This window comes from Sapajus apella, unplaced genomic scaffold (assembly GCF_009761245.1).
Source record: "Sapajus apella isolate SASKATOON/1434 unplaced genomic scaffold, GSC_monkey_1.0 scaffold43, whole genome shotgun sequence".
Lineage (NCBI taxonomy): Eukaryota > Metazoa > Chordata > Mammalia > Primates > Cebidae > Sapajus > Sapajus apella.
Window position 1 is genome coordinate 4,877,621 of NW_022436983.1, and position 22,045 is coordinate 4,899,665.

The 22,045-nt window shown below is 58.8% G+C and overlaps 1 protein-coding gene across 3 annotated transcripts in view; it reads right to left on the minus strand.

Annotated features, from left to right (window-relative positions):
- Window positions 1-22,045, minus strand: part of CASZ1 (castor zinc finger 1) — a 161,760-nt gene that overhangs the window by 33,455 nt on the left and 106,260 nt on the right. For 2 of the 3 annotated variants that reach the window (XM_032300366.1, XM_032300367.1), the window contains one exon: window positions 21,195-21,233. In XM_032300366.1, the coding sequence (XP_032156257.1) occupies window positions 21,195-21,210 (16 nt within the window). In that variant the 5' untranslated portion in view covers window positions 21,211-21,233. Of the gene's footprint in view, window positions 1-21,194; window positions 21,234-21,623; window positions 21,809-22,045 lie in introns of those variants that run through there. The other variant, XM_032300365.1, reaches the window with a different exon arrangement.

Consider the following 22,045-nt stretch of genomic DNA (forward strand, 5'->3'; position numbering starts at 1 on the left):
CCCTCCGCACTATAAAAACACAAATATGCCATAACTCAGCCGCCCGGCCGCCCAGCCTCCAACATGCCCCGCGCCCGGGCCTCTCAGGAAGGTCATTACAAACGACTTTCCGATTCACTGCTCCTGAAATAATTTTGTGTATTAAAACCTGAATCTGCACTTTCTGGGGCCGAAAGCCTCGCTTAATTATGGCGGGTGTCCTTGGGACGGACAGTGATCCTTCACTCGCCAGCCCGCGCTCCAGCCCTCCGCCCGCCGGCCCGCCCCCCTCCCCGGGCCCAATCTGTTTTCAAAGTGTGTCTGTCCTTTATTAAATTGTTTTCTTTTCCACATTATCAGTTGCCATGGAGACCTCATCTCTCGGATTATTTGAATTTCATTATATCTATTGATTTGGGAGCATTTCATCTTTTTTATTGTTTTTCTGTCAATTTTCAGAACGAATAACCATCTAATTTGCGTCAGTGCTGATTATGTTTGTCCCTCAATAGAGGTCGGCAGCTGCGCTGGGGAAACAAATCAATGAAAAACCATCATAAAACTCCCCACTCCAGTCTCCAGGATGTGTGGGTGACATTCCACGCCTGCGAGAGACACACTCATCAGCTCCAACTTCAGCGACGGTGGCAGCGGCTCCGTTCCACGTCCGCCTCCTTTGGCCTTAATATTTAATTTTGCGATCTGGGGCATTATTAGTGGTGTTTTTATTAGTGCGTGTGCCTGTGAGTGTTTGGTGGTGGGCTGGTGGTTCCATTAATTTGTGGGTGAGGCAGGGAAGCCCCAGAGGAGGGCAGGGCCGACGGCGTCGGGGTGCAGTGGCGAGTGAGGAGAGAGGGGAAAAGCTCTGTGGCGGGTGGGCGCCTGGGGACCGTAGGGGCCCTGCGGAGGGGCTGGAAAAGGGGGACCAAGCGAAGGGGAGGAAAAGAGGGAATTCAAATTGCTTACTTTGTTGGTTTTTTTAAATAATTTATGCAATTTTAAGCATTTATGCATAAATTTTTTAATAAGCCACCCTGGAGCAGGATGGCCATTAACATCCCAACGTCCTTCTGTCCAATGGGCTGGCGGAGAGGATCAATTTCTGAGAGTACTTTCCCTTTTTTATGACATGATAAAATGCTTTTAAAGCAACTTACACAAATATGGAAAATTTTTTTTTCTTTTTTCTGTCCCCTCTCCCTTCCCCTAACAGCCTTCTCATCCCCCAGGGAGGGGGAGGTTGTGTGCACACACAAGCGCGTGTACACACACACACACACACACACACACACTCTCTCTCTCTCTTGCACTCTTGTGCTCACACTGCCTCTCTCCTGCTGAGGGGGGGCTGAGGGGCTGGCAGGGAGACAGCCCCTGCTCTAACCGGAACTGGCCGCCTGTCCTTCTAACAAGGGCATAAACTTTCATTACCCATGCACGCAGTCAAAGACAATTTAGGGAAACGCGCTGCTCGGAAAAGGAAAACCTCAGCGATTCGCGGCCCACACTGCTGCCACCATCTCGGGGGCTCCCACCTCCAGCTCTAGGGAACGCGGCCCCCGAACCTCTGGCCCTGCCAGCAGGAGGTGGGGTGAGGGTAGGGATGGCTTCTGGGTAGACCCTCCGTGGGCAGGAGAGCCCAGACAGAGAGTGAGGGTCTCCTCATTGCCTCCATGGGACCATCCATGCCCAGGCTGAGGCCAGGAACCCTGGGTCTTGCCCTCCCCGTCCTCCCTTGACAGCCTGTACTAACCCCAACCAGGGTAGCCCTGGTGGGAACTGCAGGCCTCTGTCATCCCTCTGCCACCGAGTGCCTGGATCAGAGCAGAAGCTCAGCTATGCGGATGGACGGACAGATGGATGGACTGAATGGTGACAAATTGGGGAAACAGGCTCTAAGGTATCCTGGGGCAAGATGCCCTCTCAGGTGCCCCTGCTCTAGAAGCCGCTCTGGTGCAGAAGTGCCTCTTCCTATAGAGTCAGGGCACTGGCCACCATCACCCCTACCTGAGCATGAGCCCCTGACAGCCCAGAGACGGAAAGGCCTCGTGAGAGGAGGACCAGTGCCTCCAGATCTCAGGGTGACCCTGCCTCACCCGTCTGCTCCCCCTCCTGATGGAGGCAAAGAGGAACCCGAGGGATGCCCTACCCAAGCCCCCACCAGCCAACTAGGACAGTCCTGAATCCAGAGTGAGCCCCAGCCTTCCCTGGCACTGCCTTGGGGCACCTGGGCTTTGGCAGCTTCCACGTAAGGCAAGCTGACTCCAGAGACCTGAGCCCCTCGGAAAGCTCGCCTCTTTCAGCGTCTGCCTTGCCCTGGGCTCTGGGGCCCCAGCTGGGATGCTGTGGGCGCACGTCTGGCCGGGGCTGCAGAACCCACGGGCCTCCCTGACGCTCCACTCGACCGTGGGCGGAGTCCGGGAGCACTGATTCCTGCCCTGTAACTTCGGGGCACTGCGGACCAGGAGGGTGGCCCCACATGGCCCTGCCCATCTCTGCCTGGGGATCCCAGAGCTGCCCCAGGCCTCCTGCTTCCATCCCTGCAAAGCCCAACTTCCTCCTGGGCCTCAACCGCCCCCACCATCCAGGCCCAATCTGGAGCTGACCAGCAGGCAGCCCGGGAAGCGCCCCATGGCTCCCTGGGCCCTCTGCTGTGGCAGCCAGGGACCAGCCCTGAGCACCCCAAGCCCTTCGTGGGGATGCAAGAGGAGCACCCACCCCTCCTTTTTTTCTGTGCCCAGCCCCCCCCCCCCCCCACAACCAACTGTCATTAAAATAACAAGTTTCTGTTACAATCTAAACATTCCCACATCGCATAAAGGGTTATATTACACCCGAGTCACTCCCGGCCCGTGTTTGCACAGAAAAGCTCACGGCAGGTCCCCCCTCCTGACGAAGTGACTTATTAAAGTTTAAACAGTAATTAACAGAACAATAAAAATAAAGGGATGTTTGGGGAGTCGTAGCGCACACAGGGTTTTTGGCAGTGCCAGCAGTTTTTCAGTGCCCTGCGCTGGCAGCAAAATGCGACGGTGAAGCCAGGGGGGACAGGGGACGGGCCCAGGGTTGAGCCAGGGAGTCCTGGGGCCTGAAGGGCCAGAAGACCCGAGGCCAGGCTGGTGGAAAGGAGTGGGGGTCCTGGGGTGGCCAGGCAGGCACAGTGCAAGCAGGTGGGGTGGTCTGGCATGGGCGGGGAATGGGCCTGGGTGGGGAAGCTTCAAGAGGGGTGAGGCCAGTGCCCAGCTCAGCCTCAGGCACTTCCGTGAGCCCAGTGCCTTGGTCACATCCGGCCAACTCCACACGGACCTGGCAGGGGGAGGTGTAGGGTCCCCCCACGCTGCGGGCATAAGGAGACCCCAAAGTTCATGATTCCTGGGGCTGAACCCCAGCTCCTCTCCCAGGTGGGCAGGGGCCCCTTCCCTCACCTCTGGCTCCTGTGGCCAGGGCACTATGGGAACTCATGGGTAAAGACTCTGGGGCCAGCCAGCCTAGCACATGACCCCCCGCCAACGAAGGGAGAAAGTGGCCAGCTTTCTGGGTCAGGGAGGTCCCCAGCGGGGAAGTCCTCTATGCCCAAGGTTTGCAGGGAGCTGGCCTGGCAGGCTGGTCTAGGCCAGAGCTGCCTGGGATGGGCAAGGCTAGGCCTGTTACCCTCAGCTAGAGGTTCAGACGCCTGCCTGCCTGGGATGGCAGAGATGTTTAGGACGGACCAGGCACCCAACCCCAGCAGCCAGGAGGGGCCCCAGGAAGAAGGCAGGGCTAGAGGCTGGGGGCCAAGGAAGGAGAGACAGCAGGAACCCCAGATGGCTGCATTAAATGTGTGATCTCAGGCTGGTGACAAACCCATGCCAGACAAGTGACGGACACCACGGCCCTGCTGGACTGGCCCAGACCCCCGTCCCTCATGCTGCTTCTCACTCCCTCTCTCAGACACCCTGGGCCCCTGCTGTTGTCCCGTGTTGAGGGAGGGCCCCCACCTGTCTGATGCTCACCCCTGTCCTTCCTCTCCAAGATGAGCCATCGCAGAAGCAAAGCTCTCTCCTCACCACAGCGTTAGCTCTAAAAAGTGACCTTTCAATAGAATGCCCCCAGTGCAGGCTCTTCCCTCCAGGACAAAGGGGGCACCGAGGGCCCCCGGGAGGCCTCTCCACCATCCTCTGAACAAAAACGCTCCCCCTTCCTGGGCTTCTCCATCTCCCTCTGTGCCTCAGTAGGCCAAGCTGCCTAGGGCTGCCCTGGGACCCTATTTCTGCAGCAGCCTCCCTCCACCCTGTTGGACCGGTATCCAGCTCAGAAGCAAGCCCCTGGCCTGGGGCGAGCAGCAGTTTCCTGACGTGGGTGCCTTTGCTGGTTCCTCCGCATCCCAGCCGGACAGGCCGGCAGAAGCCTCTTGTGAGCCCCGCGTGGTGAGATGTGGGGATGTGGGGCTGGGCTAGAGGCTCTAACCTCCTATCTCCTGGGATGTAGCTCCTGGCAGCTGGCGGGTACTCAGGGCATGCGCTCTGGCCTGGTTGAACCCCGTACCGCCTGGCTCTGCCACTGCCTCTTGCTGAGACCCCTGTGAGCACAGCCAGCCAGGGCAGTGCAGGGCCCCACGCACCTCAGTGCTGCCTGGGCTCTAGCAAGTAGGAAGGGAAGGAAAGCCAGCAGCTTCTCCCCTGCTTCCCTGGGCAGGGCCCTATGGCGCTCCATCTCCCCACACCTCCAAGATGAGTGACTCATAGTGAGGGCAGAGTGGAGGGTCGAGAGGGAGAGAGCTCAGGAGGGGGCAGGTGATGCTTCCCAAGCCTCCAGCTGCTCTGATCAGGCTGGAAGGAACGGCAGGAACTCACACTCCCTCGCTGCTGGGAGGCAGACTGAGTCACCCAGCGCCGAAGCCTCACTGGAGCAGGAGGGGATGGGGAAGTGCCCTCAGGGTCAGGGGAAGGATCGGCAGAGGGCAAGGCAGAGGGTGTCCGGGTAGCACCGAGGGGGCAGGTGGGGACAGGGCCCTTCTCATGGGTACATCTGAAGTGGGCAAACAGGGAACCAGCTGCTCGTCCTGACCCACTGTTTCTAGAACTTCTATGTGGGGCGTGGCAAGGGTGTGGCAAGTGGCTCTGGCTGGACATGGGGTGAAGGAGGGCAGCTTGCACTTTGGTCCCACGAACCTTGGGACAAGCAGCAGCTATCAGGGTGGAGGCTGTCCTAGGTTGCATGGAACTTTAGACCTGGAAGGGGACCAAGGTCCAAGAGGCTAAGAGACACGGCGAAAGCCCAGGTCACTCACTCGCTGGTACCAGATAGATCCAGGGCCCTGGTTCCAAGTTGGAGCCCTCTCCTGCCCAGCAGAGCCAATGCACACATTTCTGTTTCAAAGCAGAACTTTCCACAGCCTTGGAGCCCCTTGGGCCCCTAGTACCACAAAGGCCCCCTGCTGTGGAGGATTTGAGCCACACATGGCCTACTGGGCAAGGACCCCAAATGGCTCCAAACCAGCACCTTCGGGGAACAAGGCCTGGACGCCAGGCTCCCCACCCTCCAGGGGAATCAAAGTGGAAGCGGCTTCATGGCCTGGCTGACCCACCTAGTGGGTGGGACGTGTGTGGCAGAGGGAAGGGGCCTTTCTCTTGCAGGGACTGAGACCCTGAGAGCTCCGAATGTGTGCTGAAGGGGAGACAGGGCAGGCGCTCTAGGGCGGATGAGAGGAAGGGCCTGGACCAGAGAGGCCCGGACGGCAAGCCAGCCCAGGAGAGCGGTGGAGTGGGCAGCAGGTGGCGGGGGACTCTGGGTGGTGTGCACCCGCCCTCCCTGCAGCCCGTCTGCACAATCCCCTTGCTGAGGCCAGCGACGGCGACCATGACAGGGACATGAGGGGACTAATTTAGGAGTATTTTTAAAACGGTGGCTCTGGCGGAGGGCTTGAGTGGTTGTCAGCCATCTGGAATAAGGAATTACAGTCACCTCCCTAATCCTATATTCCCTAAACCCTAAAGCTGGTTACCGTGTGAGGAACAGGCAGCAGGTGGGTGGGGGTGGGGGGGTCTGTTCCAGAAGGGGGCAGAGCCCAGAGAGGTGCCCACAGGCCGGGGCAGCACCCCCTGGGAGGGGGCCGGGCCGGGACTGAAGAGCGCCATGTCCTCTGAGCCCACCCAGCTCCCCCACCCGCTCACGCACACTCACTCCCTGGGCCGCGCCGGCTCGCGCAGGGGCCGTCAGGTAAATTAGATCTGAAAGCTGACAATTTCTGACCATATTTCCTTGATTATTTCAAACAAATGCACAGCAGCCGCTGTAAGGAGATTAAAGTGACATAAACGTCCCGAGTGGGAGGGGGGAGGGCAGAGGATTCAGGTCACCCCCATCCGTCCCCCGCCTGACAGACGCTATATCGCTATCCAATCCAATAAAAAATCCCCCCCTTTTGCTTTAATTAATTTTACAGCTAGCTTGCTTAATTACTTTCAATCAAAATCCTCCTGCCATCGCAAAATTAGAGATGGTTGAGCTCCATTAGCCTAAATTCTTCATTTCCATATAGAAAAGAGGCTGTCTGCAGAGCCAGCCTGGGCCCCTGGCAGGACAGACGCCCGTCTGCCCACCCGCTGCCAGCCAGCCCACCCCTGGCTTCCACTTTCCAGCTATTTCTGGCCTATGCATGTCCCCTCACTCTCCACCACCACTGCTCCCAGGGCCGTGAAGAGCTGAGGTTCAGGAGGGGTACCCACTGCCCCGACTTCCCAGGATTCACTCGGGGACCGCAGGGCTGGCTCGGCTCTCTCCACCAGGGCCTGCAGCTTTTGACGGAAGGATCGAAGGATCGGCAGATCCTGGGAGCCCATGGCCCTGCAAGGGCCCCTGATGCCTCCAGGACAGAGCCTAGTCCCGTGTGCCCAAACCTGAGGCTGGCAGGTCTCCTGGGCCATCTGCACCACCTGCCCCAGGAAGGGGTCCCTCTCCCGGCAGGGCGGAAACACTCCCAGCCCTGGACTTTGGCCCCTTCAGTACAGACCCCTGGAGCCAACGCCACCCAGGGTTCCCTCTGCTGATTCCTGGTTGGAGTTGTGGCTCACCATCAGGGCGCTCTGGGGCCAGCTGTCTCAATGGTGCCACCAAGCAGTGTGGCAGCCCCCACATACTCTGGCATTCTTTCTAGGGGCCCCCCATGGGGCCCTCCTTCCCATCCCATAGCCCTGGTTCCCAGCCTGCAACAGCTGCACCTCCACCCCCAGCCTGGGTTGAGTGGGTGATGAGTCTGGGCTCCATCCACATCCGGTGCCTGCACTGGCGCCCTTCTCCCCTCCACCTGCCTCATCCTCACAGTCCCCAACCCCAACTCTGGAAGCTCCACTTCAGGTTTTCCATACTACAGCCCCGAGTGTCACCACAGGGTCCGGCCCAACCTGGGCTCCAGCTGATTAAGGATCTGCAACAGGATGTAGGGATTACAGTAAAACCTGGCTCCGGATCTACAGGGGCAGCAGGCCAAGTCCTGGCCCTGGGACTCCCCTCCCCTCCCCTCCCCTCTCAGCATCCCCACCCGCTCCTGGCCCCTAACCCAGCTGCCAAGTGAGGGAGGAAGGTTGAGCCCTTTGGTCCTTCAGGGATTCCTGGATGGACACTGGAGGGTCCCGACTGACAAGGGGTGGCATTAAGGAGCTCAGGCCGTCTGGCAGAAAGGCTGGGGGGTGGGATGGGATGAGGAAAGGGAGTGACGGCTCAAGTCAGCTCTGGACCCTTTATGCCACCTGGCTTCCTTCTCAGGGAACCAATGTGAAGGTGGGGTGTCTTGGGCCTGACCTCTGGGCAAAGGCTGAGCAAGTGGGCAAGGAAGTACCCTAAAGGCTACGAGCGCCCCTTCCAGGCAGAAGGCCTTAGGAGGCTAGCTGGCTCTGGGGTGTGAGGCCAGCTCTAGGGGCGGGGGAAGGAGCTGAACTTGGACCTCCAGGACCTGTCTTCTGGACACCAGGGACTCACAGGTCAGTTTGCAGGCTCCTCGCCGGACCTGCTCTAAGGATGAACCCAAGTCCCCTCCTCCTGGCTTTGCTGAGTTTCTCAAATATATCCTGAGCAGCTACTGGCACCGCCCACTCGGTCCTAGGGTTTCTGGGAGGATGGTTTCGGGTCTTGGGGGTGCAGTGTCACTGGCTTCAGCAATCCTGTTCCACATCCCACTAGAGAGCACAGACGGTAGGCCAACTTTGGGCCACAAGAGGGCATCCAAGAAGCCACACCCTGGCTGAGCCCTGAGGTCAGAGGGTGAAGAAGGTGAGGGGCAGGTGGGCAGACGGACTCCCTGCTGAGCCCAGCTGGACCTCCTGGGCTCTGGTTCCTTCAAGCAGGTCTGAAGCCTCCCTCACACGCTCCCACCTATGAGTCACCAGCAACGGGGACTAGGAGGCGGAAGGCAGATGAAGCCCCAGTCTTTGGGAACCTGTGCTGACTTCTTGGGTGCGCTCCTTCCCACTGGGGCAGGGCTGGAGCCTCATCCCCATTTTCTTTCTTTCTCTTTTTTTTTGGAGATGGAGTCTCACTCTGTTGTCCAGGCTGGAGTGCAGTGGCACAGTCTCGGCTCACTGCAACCTCCACCTCCCAATTCAAGCGATTCTCCTGCCTCAGCCTCCCGAGTAGCTGGGATTACAGCATGCGCCACCACACTTGGCTAATTTTTGCATTTTTAGTAGAGATGTGGTTTTACCATGTTGGCCAGGCTGGTTTCAAACACCCGGCCTTAGTGATCTGCCCACCTCAGCCTCCCAAAGTGCTGAGATTACAGGTGCGAGCCACTGCGCCTGTTTTTTTTTTTTTTTTTTTTTCTTAAAGTGTTTTATCCATCACTCTCATCGCCATCCTCACCGGACCTCCATGCTTGGCCCAGGTGGGTCGAGGTGGTGGAAGGGTGGATGGAAGGGCATGTGCGGGGGACAGTTACTCAGAGGTCAAAGGGCACAGCCCGGACCCTACTCCACCTGCCAGCCAGCCCACCTGGGGCAGTACCCGCCTCTCCCTGCATGCTGCCCCCTCAGTGGCAAAAACTGCTCCTTCAACTCAGGCCCCGGCCACCCCTCCTCCTACATAGCCTTCATGGGTCCAGCTGACATCGCACTTTCTCTGGGCTGCCTCCTGGGACTGTCCTCTCCCTCTGTCATCACCGCACCCTGTCCTGGTCTTAGCACTTTCGTAGCAACTTGTTTAACTAGCCCTCTGCCTGGCCAGATCGCAAGATCCTTGGGATAAGACCACTGTTTCAGTGCAGTGTCTGGCCCAACAAATATTTACTGAGTGAATTCCGAAAATCCAGAGCTTCTTGAGTTCGTTGGGGCAGTGCTGGGCCCCAGGGACACAGCCTGGCTTCTGGACTGAGCCCCTCAGGGTTCCAGGAACGTTTCCTGTCTTAGAGGGTGGGGAGTCCCTCGGTGGGTCTGAGCAGAAGCCCCCTCTCTTGGGTCTCCTGCCCTCTTGAGCCCCAGGCTCACCTCCAAACGCCCTTCACAGGGCTCCGCCAGAGAACAAAAGAGGCCCCAGTTGTTCCAGCATTTCTCAGCGAAAGAAACAACTGCTGCCGGCCAGCCCCTTTCCGAATAAATCCTGCAACTGTTTGCAGTGAAGTGCGACTCTCCCTCCACCTCCTGTCCCTGTCCCAAAATGAGAAAAGGGGATTGAAAAGGAGATGGGGGGAAATCCCATACCAAGCCCCACCACCTCCCCTACACCCACTTTCAAGTTTGTCTGAAAATGTTATAAACACAACACACAGGGACAGCCACCTGCTGCCCCAGACAACTGGGACGGCCGCAGCCAAGGGCGAGGCTGTGAGATCAGGACCCAAAAACAGGGAGTGAGGCAGTGAGGGCTGGAGGGAAGTGGGCGGAGCGCGGGGACAGGGGAGAAGGGGTGACGGGAAACATCAATGTGGAGTAGGCGGGGCAGAGGGCAGGGGTGCACCCAGCCCTGCAGGGCGGAGGGAGGAGGGTCTGCGGAAGGACAGGAGGGCCCAGGAGGGCTCCTGGAGCCCCGGGGCGGAGTTGGGGGCCCCCGAGCTGCTTCCAGTGGGGCAGTGGATAGGGAGAGGGGCAGTAAAGGAGGGAGAGAAGTTGAGTGGGGAAGAGGGAGCGAGGTCTATTAAAAACCTCTCAGTGCATAACACAAAATGTCAGGGTTTATAGCTTCATTCTTGGCTTTGCCGGGACTGAGAACCCTGAACAGAAATGTCACCGCTTGTCATGTTTAATCACCTGCTGTTTGTTAACACCTTCCCTGCGAGGAGCCTGTCTCAATCTGCCCCTGGGCCCCCAAGGGACCCGGAAATAGAAAACATTCCCGTCTCCTTCTCTGGGCTCTCGGCCTTGCCTGGGGGCTCTTCGGCTCCATCTGAAGGCCTCCCAAGGAGCCCCAGAGTGACCCTTGCTATCAGGCAGGCCAGGGAAAGGGACCCCACAGGGCCCTCTGGAGTCCTGGTGCACCTGGAGTGGCAGGGCCGGGGACTGCCATCCCCTGCTTCTTGTGCCTGGCTGGCCAGGCCTGTCCGTCCGCTCGGGTCCCCAGCCCTGCGGGTATGAGAAGACAAATAACGCTCTGATCTCTGTGGCCTGGAAGTCACCAATCTGTCTGCTTCAGCAGCCACTGCCACATAACATCCAACACCCAAAGCCACCATCCTTCCCGTTACAATCTGATCACACCATCTGGGTTCTGGCTTGGCTCTCTAAGTGTGCTTTCCTGGGTTGTTTAGACTAGGAATTCTCAGCCCTATTGCCCCACGTTCCTTCCTCTGCGTTGGGGGTTGGTGTGGGGGAAGGGCAGCACAAATCTTCCCCACCTCCTAAAGCACAGTGCAGTCTACACTGGCAAAGAAGCTGGTCTTTTCTCAGATTACACCCAATCAAAGACCCTGGCAAACTCAATACAGCCCCCAGGCTAAAATCCCACTTGGGCAGCTGGCTGCAAAGCAGTGAGTTTCTCCTGTGGAGTTCCCAAGGCAGCCCCATCACTTCTACTAGCAAAGAAATCCAGTGGGAATGCCCACCGCTGAGCTGAGAAGGGTCTCCCAGCGAACCAGGGGGAAAGGTCCCCATCTTCCCTTCCAGCAAAGTCTCTGCTTACACAGAAACCTATCCAGCGAACATGCATCATGAACCTGTCTCCTAGGAGAACGCCCAATCCGTTAGACATGCCTCCTGAAGGGCCCTGTGTCCAGTCCATCACTTCCATTTCACCAGAGACAAGTCGAGGGTGCTCCAGCCACCTGCAACCCTCCCCTGCGGACAGACAGATGGGAGCACTGGTTTCCGTGGAGATGGGCACTCTGGATGCCTCTAGAAAAGGAGGCTTTCCCCGGGAAGCTCCAAATTCATTTGCATCGACAACTACATTTGACCTTGAGTCCCTGTGGCCCAGGGATGTGTTTGCAGATTACAGGTGGGGTACATGTGGGGTCCAGAGACACTGGGGACGTGGGCCCGGTAGCATGGTAGATACCCAGGGCTGGAAGCCTGTGTGTCCTCACCCCACGCTGCCACTTGGTACCGTGCTGGGGGCGCCCTGTACCACGTACTCTGGCGTTTCGCATTTGGGAACAGACCCAGCAGTATCTCCGGACCTCCAGCTTCCTCACTTAGGAAATGGGACAGCTCCTTGTCTTCCTTGGAGGGAACTGATGAGGAGAGATGGGAGGCTAGGCGTGGCTCCCTCGGAAGGAAGGCGCTGATAAACTGAGGGGGGTGCGGGAGTGAGGGGCTGTAGGGGGGTTGCCTTTCCGCATCCTCTCCAGAAGCCCCGCCTGGACTGTGATATGCTGGGGGAGAAGGCCCGGAGTTAAAAGGGGTGTGATCACAGCTGCAAGCCTTTTCTAGGCTGGGTCAAGCTTCCAAGCAGTGCCCTGCCATGCCTTGGGGGCGGCGGCAGTATGAGCATGCCTGACTCAGCCCGTGTGCCTAGGGGAATGCAGCAGCCTGGGAGCAAGTTTTGGTATCGCAGAGGGGATTTGGTGGAGCCAGCTGTAAGTCCCCCTCCTGGACAGAGATATAGTCCATTCAGGGGGTGCCTGGGCTCTCCAGGACCCTGCGAGTAGGCCCATGTCAAGTAGCCCATCCTCCTGCCTCCAGTCAGGGCTGACTAACCCTCACAGTTTGCCCAGGACCAAGGGGGTTCACACACATGGGTCTTTGTAGCTCTGGGCAAACTGGAGTGGTTGGTGACCCTACTTCGAGACTGCACAATGCCGACTCCACGGTCTGCGAGCTGGGAACTCGGCCTGGAGTCTAATTTGCACCTGCTCCTGGGGCCCACACTCTTGGGTGTCCGAAATCCTCTCTTTCCTGGGTGAACTGAGGATAAGGCCTCTCATGCCTGTGGAGGCCGGACCTGAGCCTCTCCCATCCCCCATCAACATGGTGAAACCCCGTCTCTACTAAAAATGCAAAAATCAGCCAAGTATGGTGACGCACACCCGTAATCCCGCTACTCAGGAGGCCGAGGCAGGAGAATTGTTGAATGGGGAGGTGCAGTGAGCCGAGATCACGCCACTGCACTCCAGCCTGGGCAATAGATGAACAGATTATCTGTTTTGAAAAGCTGGTTCCCAGCACTGAGAGGGACCCTAGGCACACATGGAATGTGTCCCCCCAACTCAGCCACCCACAGGGGAGCCCAAGAGGATCCCCCAGCGTGAGACCTGGCCCCAAGGTCGGGAGCCTCCTGGAAGGGAGCTGTCTTGCCTGAAACCCTTGGATTTATCAGATGAGCATGGCCCCGGCCAGGCCCTGGGCACAATCTTTCCATTAATTTACTATTGCATGGGAAATTACTCCTTACCCAGGAATATAAGTTTTCATCTTATTTTAAGTTAGATTCTTAAAGCAATTACCAAGGCATCTGGTGATGACTTCACTGTGCGGCCCTGCAGGGGAGGAGGAGGCCCCGGCTCCAGGCCCCAAAGGGGAGTCTGGGGAGAGCCAGGAGCCCTAAACACCTGTCCTGGGTCCTGGGAGGGAAGTGGGGGAGCACACTGTGATCTCTGATATTTGCTGTTTGTGGAAAAACTCCTTCCCAGCGCCACCTGCCCCATGAACCCGCTGGTGACAGTTGCTGAAAAGCCTCGGCAGCTGGGGCCGAGGGAGCATTTTCTATTTTTAATTGTTTGATCGGAATATTAACTCATCTAGGCCCAGTCCCAAGGTGCATTTCCCAGCCAAAAGGGTTCCCCCATTTCCCACGCCTTCCTCTGTCTCTCTCTCTCTCTCATCAGAAATCACCTTTGAAATTAATAACCAAAGAGACAGACCTCGGTGAGTTTGTGAGGGCGCATGGCACTGGAGAGAAGGGAGGCTCCTCCCCAACTCCAGAGCCCTGGGAGCAGCCGCTGCTCTTTTCTCTCTGAGCCACTGATCCTCGGCCCCCGGGCATGCATCGCCTGGCATTGCCACGCCCACCTGAGCCCCACCCTTCCTGGCTATGGGAAGACCCCAGCCTCCCCCTGTCCACTCCAGAAAGCCCACCTCCTCTACTCATTCAAAAATCTCGAGGGCAGGGCAGAGAGGCTGGGGATACCCAGGAAGCTCCCAGGAAGGACAGGGAGGGGACGCTGGGAGGGAGGCGTGTGTTCCTGGACTCAGAGGGCCGGGAAGAGGCTGACTTTGGTTTCAGCTTCCATGTACCCGAGGAAGTGAGCCCACAAGGGCAGCTGCCGGCCAGTCCCCTAGGCAGCAAGTCACACCACCCGCCTCCAGCTGGTGTCACTGGGGCCCGAGGTGGACTGCACTGCTGGGAAGAGGCTGCTGGGACCAACCTGACCCCGTGGCCCCCACCTGACCCCTTCCCAGGAAGGGCCCCCATCCAGCACGGGGGCCTGTGGCCCTTACATGTCCTTGGCCGCACCCCCGCACTCTTCCCTCTCAAGGTCACAGGACCATCCACACCAGGAATATTTACTCACTGGACTGGCACTGTTAGTAGCACTCACCACAAATATGCTTTCTGATAAAGTTGGCAGAAAAAAAAACTCTAGAGCTCAAACCAATGTCAGAAATCATCCCCCGCCCCTACCCAGGGACCACGAGGTGGGGCTGGAATGGGGTCACCCAGCAGCTGAGGGCCGTCCTGGGGGGGCTGGGATCACACTCCCTCTCCCCTTTCTCCTTCCTGTTTTACCTGGGGCAGCCTGTTGCCCAGGGGACCAAGGGTCATGGACGGTTCTAAGCCAAGGACTGGATCTTGGGGGGCTCAGGCCTCTGGAGGACAGGCAGGTTGGTTGTCACCTGGGCTGCCCCCAGGCCGTCTCACCTCACTGCGCCCCTCCCCGCCCCGTCTCTTGGTGCACAGGGGTTTTAATGTTTTTATTACCTGTTTGACTCGAGGCCTTATTGCTTCTCCCCTTAATGGGGCTGTAACCGTGGAAACGAGGAATAAACGGCAGCCAGAAAATGAGATGATTAAACAGGTCACCCTGGCAAACAAACTCAGCCAAGGAACTTCTGGGGTGGGGACGCTAGGCTGCCCCTCCCCCGCCTGTGGCCCGAAGGCCTGGACCAGGTCCTGACCACTTTGCTCCATCTCTAAAAGGATGGGGGCAGATGCTGTGGGGCGCCCCCTGCCGGGCAGTGGAGAGCCAGGTCATCCTCCTTCGAGGCAGTCCCTGGCTTTCTCTGGCCTTGGGCTCCCGGGCTCAAGGGGTGGCATAGAGGGAGGCACTGGGCTAGAGGGCGGTGAGGATCACAGCTGCGGAGTGACAGGACTTCTAGGACTCTCTCCCAGCCGGCCTCTGGGACACCTCCTGCTCTCCAGCTGCACTAGGGTCCTCCCCCCACCCCCCGCTTAAAGCTCGGCCAGCTCCTCTGGTCTCCTGTTCTCACCCAGCACAGTCCCTCCCAGGCCCCCTTAGCTCACCGAAAAAGCCCTGTAAGAAAAGACCGGGTCACCCGGCTCCCGCCTTCTCCTCCAAAGCCAGGCAGCGCCCCAGCCTCAGCCAGGAGGCATGGAGAGAGGGCCCTCTTGGCTTTGGGAAGGGTCTCAGCAGGTGAGCGATCACAGCACTGGCAGTGCCCCGAAAAGCCGGAGTAGACCCCAGAGACAGGCCTGTGGGACATTCTAAGGGCAGATGCTCTGGCCAGGGGTGGCCCACATACCCCCTGGCTCCTTGCTGGCCCTCGGTATACGTGTATCCCCATCTTTCTGGCCTCACTCCCTGCCCTGGGTCTGTCTAGCTAGAGGGATCCCTGGAGTGGGGAGGAGAATGAGAGGACAGATGTGCAGTGGTGAGGTCAGCTCGGGAGGAGAGACCGAGGGGAGAGGGAGATGGGCAAGGCAGGGAGTAGAGGAGGGCCCGATCACCCTCTGCTGCAGCCCTCCTGGTCCCAGGCCACGGTCATGGTTAGGAGTTACTGTGGGTTCCATTCAACCATCCCACTCCTGTCCTTTCTCCTTAGGCCCCCTGCTCCTTTCATGTCACCCCAAATCCCAGCCTCACTCCTTTCTGTAAACCAGGCTCTAGAAAGCTCTCAAGGAGCTACAACCCAGGTCCCAAGGGAATCGGCCAGCATTTCCTGCCTTCCTCCTTCTGCCCCAACCAAGAAGCTGGGGAGGCACTTACGGAAGAGGCACATCCATCAGTCAGTTCCACCCACACTTACAGCGGGAAGGCGTGAGCCCCGGCCCGTACCAGGCCCGGGAGGAGGTGGCAGCATAGCAGCTACCATCTAATGGTCAGCATTAGGAGTGGCCCTGGCAGAGGAAAACAAGGGTCCCGGCCCTGGCCTCCTGCGGATTGGAGCACATGAGTCCGAGTGCTGGGTCCTGGCACAGTGATGTCACAGGTCCACCCAGAGCCTCAGAGCAGCAGGCCGCAGCCAGCGGCTTCTCTCCTATCTTTTTCCAGGGCCAGTGGGGTGTGAGGCTGGAAAGGCTGCACAGGGCAAGAAAGGTAGCAGAAGAGCCTGGCTTTAGGGGCTAGGTGGCCTGGTGAAAAAGACAGAAAAACGGGGGTTGCACAATGGGAAGCCGGAGTTCTGCTCCTGGAGGGGAAGGAGGATGAGGCACAGAGAGAAGGGACTGGCCAGGAGTCTAGAAAGCCTAGTGGTGGATGGACATCCCTTAAAGCCACTCTTTCCCAAAGTTCCCTGGGCCCTGGCCTCCGCTACTGCCTGGCGGGACAGCAGGCCGAACCTCTCCCTCCACTAGGCAGACACTGCCAACGCAGGGTCCAGGCAACCCTCGGTTCTGCCTCTCCTGCTGCAGGAAGGGGTCCGATGCTTCCTGGGTTTCAGGCCTCGCCTCCTGCATGGGTCTCTTCCCCAACAGGACACCATACGTCCTGCTGAGTCAAGGACATCAGGGTGCTGTTCTGTGGCCAGGTAGCCAGAGGGGTGAGGGCTGACCACCAAGCTGCTGTCTTGCACGGGGGTCCCGGTGAGGCTGCCGCTCCTCCTCTGCACACGGGGGCTGTCTACCCTCTCCTGCTGCTCCAGCTTCTCCCTAGTCTTGTTGTACCCTGGCCCAGCTACTCCAGAACAGCTGCTGCTTGCCGTGAGGACTCACAGGCATAATTACTACAGTGCGACTTCCTTCCCCCTCTGAAGGTGAGGAGGAGGAGGAGGAAAAGGAGGAAGAGGTGGTGGCATCGGCCAGGGTGGTCAAGGTTTAAAAACCAGCTCAGGGCTGGGCATGGTGGCTCACGCCTGTAATCCCAGCACTTTGGGAGGCTGAGCACTTTGGGAATCTGCAGCTCAGTCAGATTCCCAGGCTGTGGGGGCTGGGGGAACAACACCAGGAGTACTGACCGGGCTGGTAGAGGGGTCTGCCTTGCACCCACACTCAGTGCCTTTCTTGGAGAGGAGAGTGAATGGGTCCTCCTCACTGGTTCCTACCAGGGAAAAAGGGCCCGGGAGTGGGGGAGTCTCTCTAGGGGGCCTTTTGGACCTGCCCCTCTGCCTCGGCCTCCTGGTGGAGGGGACGGCTATGCTGGGCCTTTCAGCCTCAGCTTGCCCTGACATCTTGCCACTAGAACCAGGGCTAGCTCAAAGGGTCACTTCCCAGCCCAGAGCTGTGCTTTCTACCAAAGGAAAGGTCCAAATAACACGCTCCTCACCTCGTCCACTCACCCCCTACTCCTGCCCGCCGGGACTGCCATGCTGAACAAAATCAAGTTGGGAGTCACACAGACGAAGACCGTAAAGGTCATCTGATGCCCAAGTCCCTCCAAATGCCACTAACCAGTGCGCAGCACAGACCTCTGTTGGAATGGTACCAGGAAACTCAGGACTTCCGAGATGGCCCATTCTGTCCCTGGCTCTAACAGCTCCTTTCTGCCAAGATGGCCCCAGATCACCTACCCCTGCAGCAGACTGGCAAAACCGGTGCCCAACCTGGCTACAGGGGCTGGCCCCAGCTTAGACTGGTTGAGTGGGTGTATCTTGCCAAGTCAAGGCTGGAGGAAGGAAACTCAGAGCAAGCTGCTCTGCCCTAACCCCGGCATGGAATCTTCCTCTAGAACAGCACAGGGACCTTCTTAATCCCCGGCGCCTGCTGGGTTGAAGGTGTAACCAGAGCTAGCGAGGTTCCTAGAAGCCTCCGCACTTGGCAAGGCTCTGGCCTTGACCTGGCGGCTCATGGAAGGTCTGATCCGAAGGCGGCTGACACTCGGGGCAGGGGCCTGAGCAGCGACACGGGGCTGGGTTGGGGAAGCCAGGCTCTTTGCTCCTTGGGCTCACACACCATCTGGAAGTCTGTGGCCTCTCTTCTCCTGCCTCAAGATGGCATGCCCTCAAAGCGTGGGGCTACTGAGAAATTCCTCAGGAAAAGGAGCCAGCCTGGCTCAGCTTCTGATCCCACCCTTCCTGGCCTCCCCACAGCGGAGGCCTGGGCTGCCTGAGATGGGGGGTCTGCTGGTAACACAAGGGGGTCCTGGCCTGGAGCCCCAGCAGGAGAAAGAAGCAGGCCGGGCTTCCTCCCACTGACCCGCCTGGACGACAAGGCTGTAGCCACAGTGTCACGTGGGCAGCACTGTCCCTCACCGGCTCCCCTGCGGTCCATGGCCATCCCTTTGAACTTGCCCTCTTGCCTCTTTGGCCTTGACCTTGCAGAGCCTACCTTGACTCTACTAAGCCTAGGACAGCCCCACCCCTTCGTCTCAAGAAGAGAAGGGACAACGGTAACCAGATCCCCACCGGTCAAAGGCAGGCTCCTGCTCTCAGCTCCACACGTGCTTCACTGCCATTTTCACCCCGGCTTCTAGTTGAGTTTAGGGCCTGGGAATCAGCCTGGTGGGGCCTAACCCTGGGAGCTTCCCAACGGCAGAATGGATGTACCTGTGTCTGAAAGCTTCCTCCCTTCTCCCCTCCCCCTCCCAGCTTCCTCCCCCAGGGAAATCACTCTAAAAGGGCCTAATGGAACTATGTCCTCCTCTCTTCCTCTCTCTCCTCCCTCCCTCCCTCTCTCTCTTTCCTTTTTTTTTTATTAGCATTTGTGGAATTTATTCCCAAACTCTCCTAATCTTCCGTACACAACCATTTGATTTGCATAACCCAACCCCCTCTCATAAAAACTGGCTGCTAGTTTAATTAAAAAATGTAAATTTGCTGTCATCTCGGGGCCTGGTGAATTAGGACGACATCGGCATTTTTTATTGCTAAAGACGTCCAGATTGATCCAGCCCTTGGCTGAACTATGGTGGGGGAAAGGGAGTCCACACGGCCCCTGAGGGTCCTGAGGTCCTGCTGTCCCCTCTGGAGAAGGCTTGGTGGCCTTCCCACCACTGACTTCCTTATGGCTGAAGTGCTTCAGGACCTAGATGTGTCCAGGGCGGTAGGGGGTGTTAACCTACAATCAGATGCTTGGTGGGTCCGTGGTGCCAGCAGCCCTTGGGGGCCCGTGCCCCTGGCCTTGAACTCTGTCAGAGAAGCCCTCAGCTGAAGCTACCCATGCTGCCCCTGAGGAAGTGACCCTCACTTCACCAGCCATGAGCCCTGGCCAGAGACAAGGCCCGTGGCTCCGGCTGTGTCCCTCCCATGTGCGTTCTGAAGTTGAGGGAGCTGTTCCCAGCTCCTGAAGATACAGCATGGAGTCAGCCCAGGGACCGGCTCAGAGGGGATCTCAGTGTCCTCAGCTGCTTCCCTTTTTTGGTGAAGTGGGGGGAAGAGTGCTTTTCTTCTGAAGTTCTGAGATTATAAGTGAAACTTCCAAGTTCAAAGCAGAGACAGAGATGGTATCACCAGATGACTCCTCCAGGAAACAGTCAGAACTCTGCCACCCTGGGCCTCCCCTCTGAGTGGCCAGAGTCCAGGCCTGAGTCCCACTGGGAGTGCCCTACTGCAGCTACAGGAGGGACCAGCTGACCTCAGGGGCCCTTCTAGCTTCTAGGAAAAGTTTCCAGAGCCTTCCCTGGAGTGCTGGGAGAAGTCAGTCTCCCTAAGGCCCAGGATAGACGCCACAAAGGGCTCTGCCACCTGCGTCCTGCCAGGGCTGGAAGGCCTGTGCTCCAGCCGGGACACCTTAGAGGACAGCTTTGGAGTACTGTCCCCACGACAGACCTGGAGGGACTGGATGGTGGATGGCAGGAGGATGGACGCCGGCTCCAGCTGGCACCCAGGTTAGGAGAAGGCAGACCGGAGGGCCTGCCTTCCAGCTCTGTAATGCCCGGGTACCATGTGCTGGCCTGCAAGCAGAGGCTCACCGGCCTCAGGCAGGGGGTGGTGCATTGCCACCAGGCCCATCTCAGATCTGCTTCTTGGCCGGGATGGGTGGGGGCCCCATTTCCGAAGAAAGGGGGTGGGGCCCGAGAGGGAGGTGATGAGACACCGATTGGAGGTGGGGGCGGGCAGGTTCTCTGTGGGAGTGGAGGGCAGGGAGGGGCGGGGTGGTAGAGATGGTAGGCCGTGGCCCTAGACACCTTTACCACTTTGCCCAGCAGGGGGTGTCACACCCTTCCTGGGCACAGAGGTAACATGGCCCTCCATGTCTCACCAGCCAAGATCACACCTGGTGTCACGCAGTCCTCAAACGCTGCAAACGACACCCTCCCCAACAAACACAGGCCCTTCTTCACTGGCCACTGTGCCGCCCATCCTGGGCCCCTCAGGGCTGCCTCCTGTCTTCTCTGCCCACTCCCCTTTGACCTCAGAAGGTCAGATATCAGCTCATGGGTCCCAAGGGCCGATACCGTGAACTTAGGCCTATTATAAACAACGACACTAACAGCCACCAGCATCACCTAACCTATCAATGAACCGGGAGGGTTCAGAGATCAGTCTCAATGAATGATCTGGCTGTTTGTTTCCTTTCAAACATTTAAGAAGACAGCTGCTTTTGTCAACCTAGCTAGCACATGAGGGTCCTGGTCAAAGTTTGGTTTCAATAGCCAGGGCCCATGGGAAGCCTGAAGAACTGAACGCAAAAACATTGGATGGAATTACATTAAAACCAAGAAAACACCAAAATCTCAGGATAAACTCTGTCCCAGGCCAGCACCAGGCGTCCTGGAGCCCCAGGCCTTGTCCCACGGGAGGCACCCAAAACCCAGATGCCTAGGCTGAGTAGTCTGTCTGGTCCATCACCACCCCCCAGGGTGGGGGCTAGAGAGGGGGGTGGGAGAGAGTCCGGGGCCCCTCGCTTTGAACTGATAACAGCCACCTCATCCCACAGATTCTCAGGTGAAAAATACTCATTAGCCATAATAAGCAGCTTGATCATCCGACACAGCCTTGTCCCAAATAAATTAAATTCCTTTACCTTGAGACAGTCGCCCCGAAACCAGACTAACCACCTTTCCCAACAGGACGCTGCTTTCAAAAACTAAACCACCCCCCACTAAAAAAATAAAAACACCCCACAGCCAGACACACAAAGATCTTTGCAGAGGGAAAAAAAAGGCACACACACACACACACACACACACACACACAAATACACACAGAAAAAACACGAAGCCATACAAAAACACGGAGAACAAAAACCCCACAAAAACCCCCTAAATACTCTCCCTGGGTGCCCCCCAGCTCCCGCTCCTCTCGGCTCTTTCATAATGACAAGCATCACATTACTCACAGCCTCTAAGCAAGTGGCAAATAACAACAACAACAGCCTCAGAAGTCGCGATCCCGAGGCCGGGGCGCTGGGAGGCAGCCGCCCCGACCCTCCCGGCCCCCACCCGGCCCCGTCGCCGCCTCATTGGGCCAAAAATAAGAACTTCCGTAAAAGAAGCGAAAGAAAAGTGAAAGAGCCGCCCCTGCGTTCCCACCGGCTGGTACCTGTTCCAAGATCCATTCTCGTCTCCTTGGTCCCAAACTCTTCGCGGAACGCCGCCAGGGGAAGACCGGGAGAGAAGAAACACGGGGTTAGCGTCTCGCGGGACCCCCGGCCGCCCGCCCCGCGCGCCCCCCGCCCCCCAGAGTGGCCCGTCCCGGGCGGGCGCCGAGGCCGCGGCGGCGGAGAAACTTTCTCCTCCGCGCCGTCCGCTTCTCACGCTCGGCCCCGCACGCGCCCGCGGCTCCGCGCCGCCCGAGTTTCTCCAACTAAGGCAGCAACTCTCGGCCGGCGCGGCCCCGGCTGCGGGAGGCCCGGGCCGGGGGGACCCGCGAGGCCCCGGGGCGCCCCAGTCCCGCCGCCCGCGCCCCGCGCCAGGGTCGCCGCCCGAGACCGCGGCCCCCGGGCCTCCCCCGCCCGCGCCCGGTACTCACCATAGTCGGAGAGTCGAAAGCCGAATTCACTTAAATAATCAACTTTCATAATACTTAATTAATGCCTAATTGCAACTGATTACTCCCCGAATAACAAGTTGTTTTAAAGCCCTGATGTCATTGCTCCTGCCGGTAACACTCAGGGTAACAGTTTGGCAGGAGGGAGCGGGCGGGCGGGCGCGGCCGGGGGCGCTGCCAGGCGCCGCGGTGATTGGCAGGGCGGCCGCGGCGCCGCCTCCTCGGCCCGGCCCGCGCCGGCCCCGGCAGGTGAAAGAGCAGCGCGCGGCCCCGCCGCCGCCGCCCGGTGCGCCCGCCCGCTCCCTCCTGCCCGCCCGCCGCCGGGTGCCGGAGTGAATGGGCTCGCGCTCGCCCGCGCCCGCCGCGCGCCCCCGCTGCGCGCGCCCCATGCGCGCCGCCGCGCC